The sequence below is a fragment of the Camellia sinensis genome, chromosome 11, assembly GCF_055761805.1.
Source record: "Camellia sinensis isolate YWXY chromosome 11, ASM5576180v1, whole genome shotgun sequence".
Classification (NCBI taxonomy): domain Eukaryota; kingdom Viridiplantae; phylum Streptophyta; class Magnoliopsida; order Ericales; family Theaceae; genus Camellia; species Camellia sinensis.
In genome coordinates, this window is record NC_138971.1 from 7,517,110 (window position 1) to 7,539,306 (window position 22,197).

Genomic DNA, 22,197 nt, shown 5'->3' on the forward strand with positions numbered 1-22,197 from the left:
CGTGGCCTTTTCATCAGGTAGCCACCCAACATCGTCGAGGCTTTCTCGATCTGGCACCTCAATAGAATTCATCTGCAGTTGTTTTGGTATTTTTTCAGCAAGGAGATAACATGTTTGTGCCAACTTCTAGGAGCCATGGATTTGCTCAATACCGCGTTCTGTCAGGAAGCGGAGCAGCTGATGATACGTACTCGGCACGGCCTGCATGGTGTGCAACCAAGTCCGCCCCATAATGAGATTGTACGGCGATGGCAACTTAACGACCAAGAATTCTACATCCACTGTGCGGGAGCCCGCTCGAATAGGTAGTGTGATTTTTCCCAATGAGTACTCTGGATTGGCGTTAAAACCGAATAGTGGATGAGGGGCCGGGGAGAGATCCGATTAGGAGAAGCCAAATTTGGTGAATGTCTTGTAGTACATAACCTCCGATGTGCTCCCCGGATCGATGAGTACGCGCTCAACTGTGAATCAGTTTACGCGTAACTCAATTACCAAGGGATCGATGTGGGAAAGTGTCACACCAGCCAGATCTAAATCATCAAAAGAAATGCTGGCAGCTTCATGGGGTCGTTTAGCCGGAGGGAGTTGATTTTGAGGGTCAGGATTCGACTGAATCGTATGCACTGCGGATGAAATTGGCAAGTTGTATATCATGTGGATCACGCCGACTGGAGGTGAATTCTGTCTTAAGGCTATTGCTTTGGTTGGGTTGCCTTTTCGGACGTACTGTTATAGCCGGTCATCCTGTACCAATTCCTCCAAGAGATCCTTCAGTGCATAACAACTATCAGTATCATGGCCATGGTCCTTGTGATACTCACACCGTCTATCCCGTCTTCTCGTGTCGTGAGGTCCTATCATTTTCGATGGCCATTTGAAGTACAGAAGGTGTTGGATTTTGGACATAACCGCACTGATCGACTCTGTCAACTCTGTATATTTCTTGTCGGCGTGCCTCGTGCGCCTGCTATCAACTTGCAGCTATTCATTTTCTCGGTGGGAGCATTGGTCGCTTGATCGGCGGGAATCCCGTCTCTTGTCCCGTTTGGCCCGATGCCGTGGTTCAGGGGTCTAGGGTGTTACAGAATTTAATAGTTGAGCAATTTCAGCAAGAGCCGTCTTGTTGGTCACATTTTCAGCTTTAATCCTCAAGGCATCATCTTCCACTTTACAGTATTCTTTAACTTTCGTCATCAACAACCAAACTGTTTTGGGGGGCCGTCTGGTCAAAGAGCTGCGGAGGGCACTGTCGGGATGCAGCCCCATCTTGAAGGTGGTGATGGCCATGGAGTCATTGCAAGCATCGTCTACCAGATTGAAACATTTCCAATACCGCACCGAATAGGCCCGAAGGGTTTTCCCCCGTTGAATCTGCATTGCCCAGAGGGAATCGGCTTGCTTTGGCTGGACCTCATTAGTGATAAACCTTGCCCTGAAAGATTTTTGAAGTTGGTGAAAGCTTTTAATCGAAGCCGGTCTATAATACCACCTAATAGCTAGTGGTCCCAAGCTGCTTGGAAATATTCTGCACATCAAAGCCTCGTCATCTGCATGCAGCGTCATGGCTTGCTTGTAATGGCGGATATGATCAGTGGGGTCTGATTTACCGTCGTACAAGGTAAATGACGGTGCTTTGAATTTCTTGGGTAGCACTGCCTTTGCAATCCGTCGTACAAATGGATCATGCCGGTGTTCTTCATCTGAGCTATTTCGTCTGCGCTTATGCCTTATACGTGGACTCTCTTCAGAGGAACTGGAAGTTTCAGATCATCCCTTCTTCTTGGGCTCCGGGGATAATGAGTTGAAGTCGCTATCAGTGTCTTGTTGTCAGGCTCGAGATCATTAACCTCCTGCCCTTACAGGTCATTCCAGATCTTGGCGTACAGCTTGTTTGGACTTCGCCACCTCCAAGGCCAAATCCTGACGGAGACGTTCGTTTTCAGCGATCATATTCTCCAACCTTTGTTCGTTTTGCTTTGCTTGTTCCATGATCGCTTGCATTGCCTCATGTTCCGAAGTCGAGAGTGAGGCGAAGTTCAAAACGCGTCTTATGGGGATAGTCTCTGGTCCAAGCATGTTTGTTGGAGTGAGGTCGTCTCTCTGCGTGGTTTCATCAGTGACTATCGGAGGGTCTTCCGTTACATCCGCCATGGATGTGTTTGAGTATTCCCACAGACGGCGCCAATTGTGGAGAAGTGGTTTGAAAATACTCTTCTGATCCTGGGGGACGCTCGTGATCCTCAGCTAGCCACCTGAAAAAGAATCAACACTCCGGTCGAGGGTGCCGGAATTGACACTCCAACGGACAAGTCAGTCTCTACTCTCTGAATTACTTGTATTTTAAGTATAGTGTAATAGTTCTCACATACCTCTTCCTGACTGATGTTCTTCTATTTATATCTTTTCTTTCTTGGGCCTCAGGATCGAGTCCACTTTCAATTTGCTATTCGGCTTCAACTGTAACAAACTGCTCTTCACTCGGCCCCTTGCTTGACCGACTATTGGGCCGAATAGGATAAGGTTCGGGCGTGTGAGATGGCGCCGAATGCTATATATTTCGACCCAAAGTTCGACTATTCGGCATATCTGTGACTCCCAATATTGGGCCCTCACACTATAAATGTGTCTCATTCGGAATTGGGATAGCAGTCATTATTGTGCAGTTAAATGGATTCATTTTATGATTTGAACTGTTTATATTGAGTAGAATATATCTTCAAAAAAATCAAATTAATCGGATATCGTTAACCCTCTCATCCACTCATTCATTTTAATACTTTAATACTTTATTTTTGTAGATATAAATGTGAGTGAATGAAAGAGTTAATGATTAATGATATCCGATTAATTTGATTTTTTATAAGTATGTTTTACTCAATGTATTTTGAACAGTTTGAATTATCAAAATAAGTCCCTCAATGAGTCTATTTGAATGCACAGCATTAGCTTATGCCCCAATACAACAACCACTCCAAATCTCATGAATCCCTCCCAAGTATTACACTTGTGTTTTTTCTTATTATTTTATTTGGACGAACAATAAATAATAAATATTTATTTTATATATTTTACATTTAAAGAGATAATTTAAATATTATAAAAAAATATATAAAGAACAATTTTAATTTCTTAAATCTCATCAATTTTACTAAGAAAGAAAACAAGAATTTTAAATGATTTATCTTTGACGCAATTTCTATTACTTTTTTTGACAATTTCTCACTTTTTTAATCTTTCAAACAAAAAATAAGAGATATGCTATCTTTATTTTTTTACTTTTCACATCAAACCCTTCCTACATATATGGGCTAGCACTATAATTTATCCCAAAAGTTTCAGAACTGAAAAAGAAAACAAGTAATAACTATAAAGAGTTGGTCTCATTTGAGAATAAATTATTTTAGTAATTTTTTTAGTTTTTATGAAAGATATATAAAAAATAAAAATAAAAAATAAAATCTTTAACTTTTGTATAATTTATTTATTTTTTTATTTTTTTAATAATTTTTAAATTTTTAGACTAAAAAAAGAGTTGAAATTTGCAACACCAGGTTAAAAAAAAAAAAAAAAAATTCTTGAAATTTGCATGATTTCAAACTGATGGAAGCAGAAAAAAAAAAGGTGATGATTCAAATAAAATACAAGCCCACATTGATTATAACAGGCCTTTTTCTTAAAGTTTCTTTCTTTTTAATTTTTTATAGTTAAATTCTTACAAATGCTGATCCTTCTTATCTCTTCATCATAATCCTGACATCTCTACTCCAAGTTTTGTTGTTTTCTATCCAATCCCCACCAAATTTGGCACATAAAAGATAGTTTCCTCCTTTCTCTTCACCTTTCCATTTTTTCATTTTACTCTCTTTCTCGCTCTCTCTGCAAGTTGATGCATGCTTTTAGGTGTCAGATTTTTAATGGGGCAGGGGGGGACTTCTTGCAACTAGTTGCTCGTTCACTATGATCCCACACCTCCTCCCCCATTGCCTTGCCTAATGATAATATTTCAGGATAACCCCATCAACATCATCCTCCCAATTTTTTTGACTTGCCCTTTTTAACCTTTTCCCTAACATTTTTTTTTTTTTTTAATTAGATTCCAAGGAAAGAAAGAAACAAAAGGTTGTGTTTGTTTGGGATAAAATCATAGGGTTGGATTATATGTTATGACTGATTTTGAATTTCATATTTAAATATAAAATTAGATTTTTGATTTGACAGTTTTTCAAATTGTGTATTCTTCATATGTGACAATATTGAGTCTCATAAAGGTTGATATATAAAATGAAGAATTAGATATGTCCAAATTTACGTTAAATGATCAAAATACCATCAGTTTATGATCATTACATATATATGGGCTTGGCTTTGCAGCAATCATGATCGGTAACATAGAGATTAATTTTTTTTTTTTTTGTTTGATTTCACTATTTGGTATGTTTTATTGTAAAGATTACATACAGTAAAAATTATTATCATTCATTACCAATTGCTTACTCTAACAAAATAAACATGGCCAAAGAACGATAAATGAATATATTAAAGTATTGAGAGATGCTATATATCACTGATTTTTTTGTCACAATTATGTATTATGATAACTATTAACGAATTAATGAAAGTAGACGTATCTTAACGTAAACGTACCAATGATATAAAATGGTAAAAAAATAGAATGTATATAGGATTTCTTTAAAGTATTTAGTACACGGCCGTACTTATCTTTGTTCTTATCATATTTAAATTTGATTTAAAATCTTCAAAATTTCTTGCAACTCTTTTAAGAGATTTTTTTTTATAATATTTTTTTATTTTTAACTTCAACTTAAGCTACTTTATGGGGGATATGTCAACTTCGAAAATCACTTTCCAAAATTATATTAAAATTTAAACTTAAATTTTATAAAATTAGAATAACCTATATGAGATGAAGTTTTTATTTAAATTTTTACAAGTAAAAATAAGGGTAGAATACACACAAGGGCAAAATGGGATTAAAATTTATTTATTTGTTAAAAATCTAGTCACATTTAATATACAAAAATATTAAAAACACTTGATTTTCTACCGCTTGCTTATAATGAAAGTGAAGTAGGCAATGGAAAATGATAGGTTCCATTCCCATTATGAATAGACAATAAAAACTGTAACAAAATATTCATTAATATATATTCCAACTATGAACATATTCAGAATGTTAGTTGACAAGTGCATTGAATCACCAAAATCTGAATATAATTTGGTTAGTGAATAATGTATGTGAGTATTGATTTTTTTATCTTACAATCAAATTAAATTTTTTTATTGAGGTCTAAGGAATTTAATTGTACAACACACGAAAGAATAGAAGAGTCCAATATCTGCATACAAAAAGATAACAAACACTACAGTGGCTCGTTCATTTGAGGCACTCTGATATTCAAGTTAGTCAATTTATCTCTCAAAAATAACAACTTCAGTAAACAATTCACAAGTAAAAGCATACCTTAGATTCACGGGATGCCTTACTTTTATAATCAGCAGTGCCTTCGTCCTTTAGAAGTATCAGTCCATATGACTCTGTCATTTACAAGAATAACATCTATCATAACTCACATCATTCAGATTAAGATACACTTCCATAACAATCTCATCTCTATCAAAAAATATAATTTGATATCATTTAGGACTCTTACCCTCTATCCGACCATATATCGGCATCTCGGCCAATCCATGTGACACCTGACTAACAACATCGACCACATGAACAACTCTAAAAATATGTTCTCACAATGTCTACCCTAATATAGTGTTGGTATCTTCCCTACAAATGCTCTTATTTAACCCAAATCTGTCTAGTAATTAAGATTTTTTTTTATTGCTTTTGGGGTACCCACAATTTGTTCATGTTAAAGTTAGTGTTGTATTATTCAGCTTATTTGGTTTTGATTTTCAGAAAATTTTATTTTTTTATTTTTCATATTTTAATGTTTTCAATAAATTTTTTTAATATTTTAAGTAATTTTTTGAAAAAAAATTTAGGCACACCTAAATACATTTTTCATATTTTTGTGTATTCATTAATTTTTTAAAATATTTTTTCACAAATATTTTACTATTTAGATTTATCTAAGTAAGATGCTTCTAAAAATATAAAAAAATGCTTAAAATTTAAAAAATATTCACTAAAAATAAAAAAGTACGAAAGCAAAAAACTTAATTTTTAAAAAACTGAAACCAAACACACTAATTGATTTTGTTTATGGTTTATTTGGTTCTTATAATTTGAAAAAAGTTATATTAGGAATTCCAAATAATCTACTAAATTTTCTACCAAACCTGTCACATAAGTGTGGGATCGACACACATGTGGGTTTGTGTACGTTCACACTCATATGAAAAATTTGATAGAAAATTTGATAAATTATTTAGGGTATATTATATTTTTTATTTGGAAATTCACTGGCTCCATTAATTTCATTTTTTTTTTTCAAGTTATGAAAATAATATAAGAGATTAGTATTTGAAAAATGGTTGAGAGCACTAAAAATAGTACTCTAATAGCATCACTAATAATGTGACAATGACGGGGCACTGCTTATGCCTTGGTTTTTTTTTTTTTTGAAAAATAATTGAGAGCTCTCTAATGGAAGTGGACTCCATTCTAATGTGATATTTTGATATTGGTTTTATTTTTTTTATTCTCTGCCATATAATTAGAGTTTCAAAATTAAATAGATGTATCATTGCGGTTTTTTTTTTTTTTTTTTTTTTTTTTTTTTTTTTTTTTTTTTTTTTAATATGCACTAGTACTAATAGTGAGTTTTTTTTAATCGTATGAATCGGTAATACTTGGAGACGATACCAATAATTCAAGTTATTCTCTTTTTGGTTTTTTTTAGGTTGGAGAATCCACGGATTATCCATGGGTAAGATAGTTGGAAAGGAAAGTTGATTTATGAGTGGTTGGTTAAACTGTCAAAATCTTGATGATATGGGAGTAGTAGGAGTAGTTTTCGGGTTTGTAGAGTTTTACTGAGGAGTAGTACTTGTACTACTGGGGTCGCTCTCAGAGGTTAAACTATTTAGGAAGGAATCTGAGAGATGGGTTTTCACAATCAACCACAGCAACCCCCCACATGGACCATTTGCTAGTCTTGTTGTTTTCTTTTGTTGTTGTTGGCTGATAAATCATTGTGCATTTTCTGATGGGTGTTTGTTTACTCAGAAAAAAAGGGGGCTTTCGTTATTCACTCAAATAGTAAGTACCAATTCACTTCTGTATTTCTTTTCTCTCTCGGTAAAAAAAAAAATGAAATGGGTTTTTTCTTTTGGTGTTCAGTCACAAATTACAAGTGTTTAAACTCGTTTCTCTGGAAAATTTTCACAATACTGAATTAACTACATTGCAATCTCATGTAATTGAGGTATAAAATTCTAGTTTTTTAACTTCATGCTGAGGAGTCACTGTGTGGAATGGACTGTAGTGGAATATATTTTTTTTTGTGTGGGCCTTTTCTGTAAAAACTGTTGCAATCAGTAAGGACTTTTGGTTATTGGGTATTTGTTTGAATCGGAAATGGCAATTTGTGAATGGTTTTTTGGCTTTTCTTTTTTTAAAAGAAAAAGAAAAAAATCATTTCAGACTTCTGGGTCTTTCTTCTTTGTTTGGCTCTTTCTTATCTCACAGTCCAAAGCCCTAATTACCATCGAATTGAATTCACCGTCTCCATTAATTTCAGTTTTTTTTTTTTTTTTTTTCTTTCCTTGTCTTGTTTCACACTGCCATTTATTGCTTCTTTTGATTTTATGGTTTTCAGATATTTCTCATGGTGTCTAACTGAACCTGTTTGCTTGACTTCATCAATAGGTAAGCATTTTGCAAGTGTCCAATACTTGAATTGTGAAGCAAATAACCATTTGAAATCATCAGCATCTTCATTTCCTCAGATTTTTCATGATATTTATTGGTTCTAGTTTCTGGTGCAGCTCACTTGGCTATTTTTAGGGTTTGTTTCTTTCCTTCCTTCTCACTCTCTTTGGTCTGACGTATCTTATTCACACAATTCCAGTCTACCAATTTGCTGGTTGTCAGTGAACCCCCCCTTATTGGAAATAATGCAGATCCAGTTTTCAAGAGCCATTCTAGAGAATTCCTTGGTTGTGGAGATGGGTATTTTAGCTTAGATATTGATTTTGGAGTGTTTGCTAGATTCCTTTTCTTCTTCATCTTCTTCTTCTTGCTGTGGGTGAAACACTTGATAGGGGAATCAAACAAGGCTAGATGAAAGCTGAAGAAACTGGGGATAGCTCTGCTTGGAGTAGAGAGCAGGACAGGGCATTTGAGAATGCCCTAGCAACTTATCCTGAGGATTCTGCAGATTGGTGGGAGAAGATTGCAGCAGATGTTCCAGGGAAATCCTTAGAAGAGATTAAACATCATTATGAGCTGTTAGTTGATGACATTAATAACATTGAGTCTGGCTGCGTGCCTCTACCTTGCTATAATTCCTCTTCAGACGGTTCTACGAGCCACGCAGGTGATGAAGGAACTGGTAAAAAGGGTGGCCATTTTGGGAATTTTAATGGCGATTCTAATCATGGAGGTAAGGCTTCAAGATCAGATCAGGAGCGCCGCAAGGGAATTGCTTGGACAGAGGAGGAGCACAGGTGAGCCTATAGTTGCGTTTTACGATTCATATAATTCATCTACAAAGAAGTTTAAAGCATCATACCTCTGATTACTACTTCTTTACTTAGTGATTAGTGAGTTCGTTTTCTTCAACTTAGGAATGATATAACATGCTTTTGAGTATAGTTAAAATTCCTCTCTGGATTAATGTCATAAAAATGGTTTAGAATCATGATTTCATTAGTCGGTTTATACATGTGTGCCTCTGTATGCGAGTTCTTTAACTTCAAAATAATTCAACATGCTTACGAGTACGGTTTTATATTATTGCCAGGATTCTTGTAATCTCAACTGTATTAGTATCATAACATAACATGTGTACACGCGCATGTAATAATTTCTTTGTTGATTTGTGCTTCTTTATTTGGATTAAAATTCAAACCTTGCATCCATAGCATCTCTTTCCAAATTGTTGCTGCTATAACATTTCTATCAAATCATTTGTATTCTTTGACTGACTAGTAGGTAATCGGTCTTCAACCCTAGAGATTACAATATAATCTGAATTTATTTGAATTAGGTCGAATAATGTTGATAAGATATATATTCTTATACGAGAAACCTTTCATCCGGCCTAGATTCTTGTTCATCATGTATTGTTGGGCCACACTTGTGTCTAAAAGGGAAGATTTTATCCATTATGAGTTTAAAGTTCTTACTTAGTCCATGTCAGCCTGTACTTGTTTCTTAAGTAATTTCTAGAGAGGATTGATTCATAGTTTCCAATGCCTGTACTGGCACGAGTTTGAGTTAAGGCATTTTCTATTTTTCCACTACAACCACCACTTTCCATCCACTGCAATCCACCACCTCAACCCCCTACTGCCCAATCCACCAAAACCCATCACCATTGCAGAAACTTTTGGTTAGAGCGTCATGAAGCTTCTTGAATTTTGCCACAAAAGCTTCCCTCCCCTGGCTGGAGCCTCAAATTTTTGAGACCTGGAATGTAGTGTAGATTGACAGAGAAAAACCTGCAGCATTTATACCAAACAAAAAACAAAAGAACAAAAAAATGAAAAAAAGAAGATAGGGCAAGGGGGAGAGAGAAATAGATGTTCAATAGAGTAGTGTATGTCCTTGATCCGACTGCCATTTCACTTGTACCAATTGTAGAATAGATCTCCTAACTGATGCTTGTTAAGGATGCAACTAATCTTCCGGCCATCCATATGAGCTCCTTGCTCCTCCCTTGCACATTAATGATTTCCCTAGTTAAAGAAAATCCAGACCTCACTCCCAATTACGTTTATACCTATATTTCCAATTGTGCGTTAAAGATGGGAAAATATGCAAGTAATTATCCTCTAGGAAACAATTCACCATGTTGTATGTTCTACCTGATACTTTGGTTCTTTATGTAGGCAATTATGGGGAAAAAATAATGAATGAGAGGTAGAGAAGTTTTTAAGAATAGGAAAGGACCATAAATGATTGTTGATCATCCTCACAATTGATCTCACAGATGCAAAGAGGCTTTCTGCATAAATGATAAAAGTGGACAATGAGTTAAAATGAGCAAGAAGAGATAGTGGCAGATAAGTAATTTCACTAACTAGTTGATTGTTGATTTAGTCCTTTCATAACAATTAGGGGCATTTTGGTCGAAACAAAAAATATTTACATGATGTCAGCAAAATTCTTTACATCCCTTAGCAAGGGGGTCTCTGTTACATAGTTGGAAAAGTACAGGAGGTTGGTGTAATTTAATTCCAGACACCGCGGGTGTATTGTCTGTATTTTCAATAAATCTTAGGAGAGGTTAGTATAATGGGATTTTTATTGATAAATCTCATTTAGAAGTGTTCTAACCTAAGAAGTCCATGAAGGAATTTTTTAACCCACTTTTAGTCCCATGTGTTTATACTTTTATTTCATAAAGTCTTTTTTCTTGATTTACACTATTTTCTTAGACTCTTATGCCCTTATATTTAATATTGATATTTAATGTTGGAGGAGGAGAGAAAAGGAAAAGGATCAAGGCGTAGGAATTTCATCATTGATGTTATTATTTTATATTATTATATAATGTGAATATATTTTTAATTGACAATAAATTAAAAATAATGTGAACATTCTTTCTCATCTGATGTGAATATATTTTTAATTGACAACACATTAAAAATAATGTGAGCATTCTCTCTCATCTGATGTGAACATTCACAACACTTTTCCGAAAAATTCTCTCTCATCTAATGTAGTGATGTGAACGTTCACAACATGTGAACCTTCTTATTTTAATTGACAACACATTCTTATTCACAATATATAGTGATGTGAACGTTCACAACATGTGAACATTCTCTCTCATCTAACGTAGTGATGTGAATGTTCACATTCATATGTTTTAGTATGAATATTCATATCATGTAATTGACAACACAATGACAAAAATTCATTTCAAATTAATGTGAATATAATGATGTGAATATTCATTTCAATTACATGATGTGAATATAATTAACAACACAATGACAAAAATTCATTTCAAATTAATATGAATATAATGACAACATCTTAATGTATGGAAACTATCAAAATATAATGACAATCAACATTAAATATCAACATTAATAGGGGCATGAGAGATTAAGGGTGTTTTGGTCTTCTTACCTTAAATAAGACTTAATGGAATAGGCAAAAAGAATATGACTTGGATGGAATAAAACTCTTAAAAAGAGGATTTATTAAAAAGCTCCCTAATATAATTTACCCAATATTAATCATCAATGATCTCAAATTTATTTCTAATAAAAGTTTCAAAGTTTCACTTACGATTATATAGTTAAATCTAAAACCCTTGTTAAAAAAAAAAAATTATTTTCCATTTGACTATGTGATTTTCTTTTCGCTTACGATTATATAGTTAAATCTAAAAATTCTCATCTCCCATTAAGCAATCTGATTTTCTTTTCTAGCGATAGAAAAGGTTTTGAAGGCTTGGTACAGCGGGTTTTTATCTCCCATTAAGCAATCTGATCCCATTTCTAGCTTATAGAAACTAGAAAGGGTGTTGTTGAAGCAGAGGTTCGCAGCTCCCATTAAGCAATCTGATCTTCTTTTCTAGCTATAGAAAGGGTTTTAAGGATTGATACGGCAAGTTTTTATCTCCCATTAAGCAATCTGACCTCTCTCTCTCTCTCTTTCTCTCTCTCTCTCTTTCCCTGCAAAATTTTGAATGTCTTAGATAAAACCGAATGACCTATAACTATGTGGTGGTTGACTGGTGGGTAGGTGGTGGAGGTCTTGGTTATTTCCAGTTGTGATTTTTAATTGTTGTTCGGGAGTTAAGAGATGGATCGATGTGAGTGGTCTAGTGGTGTGGCAAAGGTTGGCTCTGACAGTGGTCATTTGTGATGGTGCAATGATGGTGTGGCGGTCGTTCTGATGCTTGGCAATCTTGGAGAGAGATAAAGAAAGAGAGCAGCTTGTGACTTATAACCGTGAAAATTATCCACAGGTGAGATTGTATTTTAATATATTTTGTTAATGGCATTCAACAAAACTAGAATCTCAGTTAAGAAGGTACTTTGTTGATTTTCTCATATCAACGACATTAAATGAAAATACGACATACCTTATGGATGTCCTTGTATTTTACAAATATTTAATGCTTTAAATATTTTCTTTTCTCCAATTTTTCTGGAAAAAAGTATACTACGTCATCACCTGTTAATAAGTACCCGATACATTTAGTGGTGGTAGAATAATGATTTAAGTGTTGAGATGTATTTTGAGTTTTGAGTTTTATTTTTAGTTTTGAAAAAATTTGTTTGATTATGAGTTTTGAAAAGAGTTTTGAGTTGTATTTTCAGTTTTGAGTTTTTGAGTTTTGAGTTGTATTTTGAAAATTTTTAGATTTGTCTTTTTTAAATATTTAAAAATGTTTAGAAATTTTTTTATTTTTTATTATTTTATTTTAAATATTTTATTTTATTTTCCAAATATTTTTTTTAATATTTTTTTTAAAAAAAATTATACTTTTTTTTTTAAATATTTATTCTTTTTTAAGATTTAAATTTTTTTTGGATCGCCCATCTATATCTAAATCATAACAAGTTATTTGGCCAATACTTAAAAAAATAAAAAAATATTTTTTTGAAAAAATAAAAAAAATAAAAATATTTTTCTTCAAAAATAAAAGTAAACAAAATGTGTTTTGAAAAAAAATATAAAATAAAAAATAATTTTAAAGAATAAAATAAAAAAAAATAAAATTTTGAAAAAGTTTGATTATGTGTTTTGAATTAAATTTTGAGTTATATATTTGATAATATGTTTTAAAAATAGTTTTTGAATTGAGTTTTGAATTGTGTGTTTAATTATGAATTTTGAAAAAAAAAAATTAAAATCACAATTTCAAAAGTGAACCAAACACGACCCTTGATTTTCCCCGGCAGCATCACTTCCTTCACACTACATGTGGGACTAAAGTATCTCAATGGCTTTTTGATTCAAATTATCTAAATGCAATGATTGTACCTAGATGTAGATTGCTAGGTATGGTAGCAAATTGATGATGAAATTAAATTAGAATGAATTAAAATATTATTTTTTAACCAAACCAAATATATATGAACCAGACCAAATATATATGAACCAGCACAAAAAACAAAATGATAAAATGGGAAGAAAAAAATGAGAGCCATCTACTGTAGCAATACCTAACTGCATTTTATTTATAATAGTAAGGTATAAGGAAGTACCACTTATATCACAAGCGTCTTCAACATCACGCCCCTTCCAGAGCTCTTTGCTTTTGAGCGCTTTGCATTTGAGCTCTTATATTCCACTTCCTCTCTCTCCTGCTAGATCATAGTAGTTTATGCATGGGTTGGTTTGGTTTGGTTTGGTTCGGGTTGGCACTAAATTTGGAACTAATCCAATCATGATTGGTTTCAAGTTTTGGACCCAGGACCAAATCTATCATGCACTAGAACCAACTCAACCCAATCCAACCCAATGTAGCTCGGGTTGATTTGGGTTGGCACCATGGTTTCACCATACTAAAAATAAGTAAATCAACCAATACTGAATAATTAAATTAAACAAGTCTTTAACATTTAAATATAACACAAATAAAGAACAAAATATTGTTTAATACATGCCAACAATTGTGAATAGTATAGAGAAGGCCAACTCAAACTTAAACACAACCAATACCAATTAAATCCAATAACATTTCTTTCATGTGAGAAATTATTAGGTGCAATCAAATCCATCCTAATAGACTAATTAGGTGAAGACATGCCAATTTAAATAGAATTTTACATTATATATATGTGTTTGGTTCTTGGGTTGGCTTGCCTAAACCGAACCAACCCAATCGTATTGGTTTGATGATTTGAAGACCCAGAACCAAACCAATATACTCAAAAACCAAACCAACCCAATCCAAAGAGGTTGGGTTTGGTTGGTTATGTTCTTCAGTTTATTGGGTATTTTGTGCACCCTAGATCCAACTGTTTACTCACCAGTTGGATGTGTTTGCCACTCTTTGGGGAACCTAAGCCCATCAGGTATGTGACCAAGGTTTTAAAAAGCGGCCGCAACCGTTACGTAACGCCGTTACGTAACGGTTTTGGTGGTTACTGTCACCCGTTACGGCCGCTTTTGCAATATGATTGAGACTCACAGGTGTGTCGGCCGTAGCGGTTGCCGTAGCGGTCGTAACAGTGCCGTAACGGCTTGTTACGCACCGTTACGTAATGGTTCCAAACTGTTTCTTTCGAAAAAATACAAAAAAAAGTTGAAAATGAGAGAAGAGGGATAGAGAGAAGAGGGAAGATAAAGAGAGAAAATGGAGCAAGAGATAGAGAAAGAGAAGAGGGAAGATGAAGAACATGTTATTGATTTGTTGAAGCTGTAAGACCTATGCTATTCTATTCAGCTGCTATCACTCAACTATTTTGTTTGTGTGTGTCTATTTATATATTGTTTGAAAATAATAATAATAATAAGTGTGATCATTATTTATTTGGCTTGGTAAAAATATGTATATATATATATATTTAGGCTCTTATTTATTCTCTTACTTTTGTCATTGTTTATCTTATATATAATAGTTAGTAATTGATTTTTTGTATAATATAAAATCATTAATCATTAAAATAAAATGTAAAAAACTCAGTTTATAGTGATTTAAAAATATGAAATATATTGGATCATACTTAAAAATTTACAAAAATTTATCAATATTTATTTTTAACCCAATAAATATGATCATGGAAAAAAAATATGCGTATCGGTAAATTTTTTTCAAATTGTGCGAAAAATAAAAAAATTCACGGTTCCGGTTACCGCAACCGTTACACTACGGCCTTTACACCCCACAACCGCAACTGCTTTTCAGAACCTTGGGTGTGACATTTTGGTTTGATCTTTCTGTCTTATCCCAGCCTTTTTCCTTGCCTCTCTTTGTTGTGTTTCATGTGACATGTCTAAGTTGTTAATAACGGGATCATACTCCAAAGTTAATTAAAATCCAAACCTGTGGGAAAGCAAATGTCAGGAAGTTGACATTCTCCCTACAGATTTATTTATTTATTTCCTCTATCTTAATTATCTCCTACGATTGAGACATCATTCTCCAACTGTTAGGAAATGGATCACTACTAATCTCAAAATCTTAAGCTGTTAGGAAATGGACCCAACAATGTATATCAACCTATTTAACATCCTCCCTCACGTGTAACCCCATCTTGTCCATGGAGATGCAAACGCCCATATATATAGAGAAGAACAAATGCAAACGAAAGAAGAAAGAAAGCAGACGGGGACCAAATGCAAACGAAGAGACTTAAACTCAAGACCTCTCCCAACTTGATCTCTAATCACTAATCCCAAAAGCCTAAGTTGTTGGGAGATGGGCCTAACTATTTATGTCAAGCTGTCCAACACAAACAACATCTCAATTTTGGTCTTTGGTATCTTTGAACTTGCTGGTTGATATATTTTTTTCCCTTAGTTAATAAAGCTAATTTTTTTTCCATGGAACAAAATCAATTCAAAATTCTCCTGCTAATATGAGGTGTCTAAGTTTCTTTATCTGTTCATTGGATTAAATGAACTGGATCTAATCCATTGCTCAACCATGTCATGTTCAACAATTTTCAGCTTGAGTATATGAGCTCAAGATAAGCGTGGTGCCTGTTTGAGCCCTTGCACTAAGTTGAAATCCTGATCTCAATTAGATTTTTAAGGCCCAAAAATCAAGAGGAAAACTCTAGATCTTGGAGCTTATCTTGACTTTGAAAATTAAGAAATCCGAGGGGGGATGATAAAATATTCTTAGATGACAATGACATAGAGGAACCATGAAGGAAAACAAAATAAGAATAGCAAATAAACAGGCCTGAGGTAAATGAGTGAAATAAAAAATTTAAAGCATATTTGATGGCCAACATGTTCTATGCCTTTCAAATCCATCAAAGAAACCACTGCCCATGTTTTTTGCAATGTTGGTTGAAAGTAGAAAATGAGATGACTTGAAATTTTATCTCTTGGTCTTGAGAAAATGAGAGAAGATTTTTATGCTGGACAACATAATCTAAGTTTAAAACAGGCAATTTATGATTTTCTTTAATTCTCACTTTTCATAGGTGATCACTTGGGCATTGTTGTGTTTGGACCATTTAGACTAGTTATGAAACGGTGGCAATTTGTTTATCAAAGTAACTAGAAATAACCAATGGGAAATAATAAGAAGCTCACACTAAAGACAGACGATTTACGTGGTTTGGATTACTTCCTACGTCCATGGACAAGACAACAAGAATACTTCACTATGGAAGAAAAATGTTTAGAAGTGGACTCAATTTGTTTTTTACATCCTCAAACTCAGTACATTTAGAAATATACCCAAGCCCTTGTATACCCAACTCTCTATATAAGAAATTCACTCTATATTTCTCTATGTACTTTCTCTACTTGCGCCATCAACTGAAAACATTTTCTATGATCAACAAAACTCTATTTGAACAGAAAATGCTTTCCATTTTTAAATGGCAGAAAATATTTTTCAGACTAAAATTTTACCAATGTCATCACACTAATACCGCCACTATCACCTCCACCATCACACCACCATCACCGTTGCCGCCACCTCACCACCATTCCACCACCTCCACCTCCACCTCCACCTCCACCTCCACCTCCGCCTTCACCTTCACCTTCACCTTCACCTTCACCTTCACCTTCGTCCCACCACCACCACCAAACATAGAAAAGTATTTTCTTTGGAAAACATTTTCTGAAAAAAAATGTCCATCAGAAAATGTTTTTAGGCCAATCAAATGGAGCATTACACTAGTATTACTCTATGGTTTTGTTGTGTTGGATGTGAGACATCAAGCCCTTATTTTATAGTTGAGCTCCAGGGAATTAACTTGCAATTATGGAGAGTTGAGGGTCTTATGTATAAATACAAGAAGAACCAAAATTCAACCATTTTCGGCTGAATATCCCAAGTCCAAAGATTTGTGGTGGGCTCACCTTTTTAGGTTGGCTTTGTAGCTTCACCTGCATAGCCCCCATTTGTTCACAAAATGTGATCCACAAAGTCAACAAATATCCACCTTAGCGAACATTCGAGTTGATCCTCTAAAATCGAAATTCTTCTCACCATCTTCACACCACTTCCAATTAGGTACCCGCTAATTCCTAATTCCAATCAAGTCCATGCAATACGATACTTGAACTTGACTGCTAAAATGGGTTTCGCCATCATGTCAGCTAGATTGCCTGCTGTGTGAATTTTCTGCACAATAATTGCACTTTCACCAACAATATCTCAAAAAAAATGCACTCTAACATCAATGTCTTTGGTTCTTTCATAGCAAATATGATTTTTAGCCGGATGTATAGCACTCTGGCTGTCGCAATACACAGTAGTAGACTTCTGTTGCAATCCCAAATCCCCAACCAGAACTCTCTTAACCACAGCACTTCCTTCACAGCTTCTGTAGCCGCGATATACTCTGCTTCAGTTGTAAACAGGGCAACTGTAGACTGCAAGGTTGCCTTCCACTAATGTCACCATGCCTGATTTTCTGGCCTCTATTTAAAATTGGAATTAAATGGTTTGTATATATTTGACGATATAATATTCATTTATTTATTGTTTGGGTCTTGTTTAGAAGCAAAGTTGCATATGTTACATTTGAAATTAATTAAAGACCTCTTAAATAAGGGAACGGATCTTATATTTTGATGAGCTATGGTGTAATGCTTATTCATGTTTATTACTCTGAAGAACACGAATGGACGTTTGAGGATATCATCTACTTCGATATTTTCCTTTTGTATTGCATATTTAAGTGCTAACTTTACCTAAATTCTTACAAAGTAGTATTTTTTAATTTAAATTCAACTTGTTGATTACCTTTTTCTTTTTCTGTCTTTTTGCAAAAGCAGATTATTTCTTATTGGTTTGGATAAATATGGGAAAGGTGATTGGCGAAGTATCTCCCGAAATTATGTGGTGACAAGAACACCTACACAAGTGGCAAGCCATGCACAGAAGTACTTCATTCGTTTGAACTCTATGAACAAAGACCGGAGGCGATCAAGCATTCATGACATCACAAGCGTCAATAATGGAGATGTTTCAGTGCCCCAAGGACCCATTACCGGTCAAACAAATTGTTCTGCCACAGGGACATCTGGCAAATCAAACAAACCACCTTCGCAAACCCCAGCTGCACCTTCAGGAGTTGGCGTGTATGGAGCACCAACTATAGGGCAACCAATAGGACCCCTTGTTTCAGCGGTTGGCACGCCAGTGAATCTTCCTCCGGGACACATGGCATATGGTGTCAGAGCTCCGGTTCCGGGACAGGTGGTTCCTGGTGCCCCAATGAACATGGGTCCCATGACGTATCCGATGCCACACACATCTGCTCATAGGTAATTTGCTTTTCTACTAGCAAAATGTACAAAGGGACAGAGAGGAGTGTAAAGCTCAAGCTCAGTTGGTGTTATTGGGTTCTTCTGCACTTGAGCTGGAATAATATTTGCTTATTTGCAGACATAAATTTGTCTAATGAGTTGTCATTTTTCATTTCCATTTCTCTCGATCGGTGGTCACATTTGAATAAGTCTCTGTGTAGCTGCTGTGGATAATGTGGCAGCATTTAGGGGTAAACAACTAGCATTATAGTTTATATTAATTAGTTCAATTAGGAATTTTCATTGCAATCACTAGACAAAGTAGAGGTGCTCTCGTTGCTAAAGCGAAGCAGCAGTAGTTCTTTCATGGCCAAAATTGTAAAGGACTGTTGATCTTCTCTAGTTTTTATTTTATCGGTATGTTATTTTTGTTTTAAGTAGTGAATAATATGAGCATGAACAAGGTTCCTTATGAATTTGTTTTGATAATGTTTGGAGGAGGTAGTGTTTGTGGTTTTTGGGTGCTGGTGGGTTTTTAAGCAGATGTCTTAAAACATTTTAATGGTATTAGAATTGGGTTTGGACTGTCTCTAGTTGGGTATTTCAACTGGACGGTCCAGGCCGGTCCATTTTGAGTTTGTCACAATGATCCAAACGTTCAATGTGTAGGCTTGTTGAGTACTTAACCTCTGTAAAAATCACGTTGATCGGATATTGATAGCCATTAAGACTCGTTGAGTATTTTATTCTTACAAAAAATCACGTTGATTGGATATCTATAGCTACTTGATCAGATCATATATGTGTTAATAATATATTTTTAAAATCATACTTACTGTTAAAACAAATTTGATATGATCAAGTGGCTATCAATATCCAATTTATATGATTTTTTGTAAGAATAAAGTACTCGACGAGTCCTACATGTTGAATGGTTCAAATCATTGTTGCGAGCTCTGTGATGGGTCTACGGACGCCTAACAACACACTCCAATCTGATTTTGAACTAGAGAGAGGCTGCCGAAGAATTTATATGTATTGAATTTGATGGATAACCTTGTCTTGAGATGACTGATTATTATTCTGTCGACTCAAAAGAAAGTTGCTGCAAACATGTATGTTTCTTGTCTTACATATTACAGAACCAACAACTTTCTTGTGTCGCCTCTTTTCTTGTAATAGATAGGTTGTGTTGGGCTCTCTTTTTTTTTTTCTTTTTGTATATTATATTTTTTAAAATTCAATTTTGGGCAATTCTATTTTGAAAATGGAACATACTCTGTAATTTGAATTATTCAGCCAATCAAATTCATTTTAAATTCTTTAAGGGAGCAGCTTCCCTCCAGTCTGAAGGACTAAAGGGTGCTGTTGGGCCTGTGGGAGTCCATCACGGTTCCCGTTTCGATAATTCAAATCGTTCAATGTGTAGAACTCGTCGAATACTATATGTCTGTAAAAAATCACGTTGATCAGATATCGATAGTTATTTCATCATATTAGTTTTCTATCAACCGTTAATTATTCACCGTCTATTTTTTTTATACAAAACTAATTTGAGCACATAGCTATTGATATCCGATCAACGTGATTTTTTATAGGCATAATTTTACACATTGAATAGTTCGGATTATCGAAACGAGACCCGTGATGAGTCCCTACTGACCAACAGCACCTTCCAGTCCAATCCAGGACCGGAGGGAAGCTACTCCCATTCTGTAACTTGTATATTTGAGTAGTTTGAGGTTGTTGGACCTGAAATTGCATGCACAAGGGAAAACTCTCTTTCTAAACCCTCCATTACCGGGCTCATAGCTGGCCGGCCACCGCCAAATGACTTAGCTCTTTTCTACGTGCGTGCATTCTCTTTTCTTTTTAAATAAACTTGAATCCCCATACGCCTCCCACCCTCTCCTCACCAGATAGTTTTTGCTGCTTTGATCTTTGGGTTGGGTGTTCCATGGGTGGTTTCAAAGCTATCATATTCGACGACGTTGGCGTTCAATGGGTGTTTGATTGCAGGCATTTTTCGGGGTTGCCACTTTTGACGGTGTGGGTGCTTGTTTATGGGCATTTTTTGGCGGGTTAAATTCGAGTGGTTCAGGGGGAGGGGTTGGAGTTGCATCAGCGCAGCAAAGTTGGGTGCTCGGAGTTGGGTGAGTCGGTTATGGGTGTTCAATTGGTGGAGGAGGGTTTGTGTGCTCGTGGTATTAGAAGAGGTGTTCGATATAGTGAGTGCTCGCGGTGACCTTTGCAGTGGCGGTTTGGTGCGACGACGGCGATGTAGAAGTGGAGTGCGGGATTGGGAGGCGCATGCGAAGGTTTCACAGTTTGGTGCGAGGCTTGTAAGGAAGGAGTAGTTTTGGTGCATGCAATGGAAGTAGTTCGACAATGGATGGTGGCTGGGCGTGATAGTTTCCAGCAAGCAATGGAAGTGGTTCGACAATGAATGGTCGTCGGGCATGATAATACAGCAATGCTAGGTATTAGAAAATAAAAATGATCATGAAAGATTTGTAATATTTGAATTATACTTAGAATAAAACACTACATACTAATCAAGGTAATAAAACACTACACACTAAATAAGGGTCACAAATCTGTCATGATCATTTTTATGAAAAAATTATTCATCATCCTGAAATTTCTCAGGATAATATGCGTGGGAGGCATATTATTGCTTTGGGAAGTGTGTTTGGCGAACTGGGTTTGGAGTAGGAGACTATTTTGGTGTAGATGTCAGAACTTTTTGGAGGATTCAAGCTTTTTAATGTTGTGTAATTTAGATTTACTTAGTTGTTGTTTTTACTTTATTTGTAATTTTATCCTTTAAAATTTTAAAAAATTGTGAGGTGGAGACTGGTTGTGTAAATGCATGCAGCAGTAATAAGAGAATTTGCATTCTCTAACTCTCTATATGCATTTCATTTTTTTTGCACTTTTAATTTTATATTTTTAATAAAATTTTTATTTTACGCATAAAAATAAATAAAGAAAATGTTGGACCTGATGAGAAGAAGTCCACCGACAATAAGAAAATCAAAGACACATAATACAAATTGCTCTTCAATCTCTACTAATTAAGAATAATAGAGGCTCTTTAAGAGAGCTGGTTATCGAAGCCTAAAACAAGACACAAAAACTCTGTAATTTAATTAGGGAAACTTATTGATAAGTTTCATATATAAAATTTAAAATTTATTTTATTTCAAAACAATACACTTGTATCAATTAGTCCTATATATTTCTAATTATTACCAAAAAAATTTTTTTTTTTTAAATAATAATAATAATTTAAAGACGACATTGTATCCCACCACCGTCGGACTGTCGTCAGACGGTCATCAGAGACTCGTTAGAATGTTCAACATTATCGAGAAGTTGCTGGAATATCACAGGAAATTTGTCGGAATATTGTCGGAATATTTTGAATGCCGCTGGAAGTCGTCAGGATGTCTAGAATGTTCACTGGACGTCAAGAATATTGCCGGAGACTCACCGGAATGTCTAGAATGTTGTCCAAAAAAAGAAGAAGAATAATAAAATGAGAAATTAAAGTGAAAAAATATAGCAAAGTGTGCTAAATATTAATATACTGAAAGAAGAAGAAAAACCTGAACAACAAACGACAATAATAAAAA

At 34.7% G+C, this 22,197-nt stretch overlaps 1 protein-coding gene across 4 annotated transcripts; it reads left to right on the top strand.

Annotated features, from left to right (window-relative positions):
- The first annotated feature begins 7,091 nt into the window (after nucleotides 1-7,091).
- LOC114313360 (transcription factor SRM1) lies at nucleotides 7,092-19,031 on the top strand. Of its 4 annotated transcripts, none has more exons than XM_082893517.1 (4): nucleotides 7,092-7,240; nucleotides 7,800-7,849; nucleotides 8,052-8,649; nucleotides 18,086-19,031. In XM_082893517.1, the coding sequence occupies exons 3-4, from the start codon at nucleotides 8,264-8,266 to the stop codon at nucleotides 18,579-18,581; spliced, it is 882 nt and encodes a 293-aa protein (XP_082749643.1). In that variant the 5' UTR covers nucleotides 7,092-7,240; nucleotides 7,800-7,849; nucleotides 8,052-8,263; the 3' UTR covers nucleotides 18,582-19,031. The 4 variants fall into 4 exon arrangements, with proteins under 4 accessions (XP_082749643.1, XP_082749641.1, XP_082749640.1 ...); XM_082893515.1 differs by having other exon boundaries at nucleotides 7,135-7,240; nucleotides 7,969-8,649; XM_082893514.1 differs by lacking the exon at nucleotides 7,092-7,240 and having other exon boundaries at nucleotides 7,555-7,849; nucleotides 7,969-8,649.
- The last annotated feature ends 3,166 nt before the right edge of the window (nucleotides 19,032-22,197 follow it).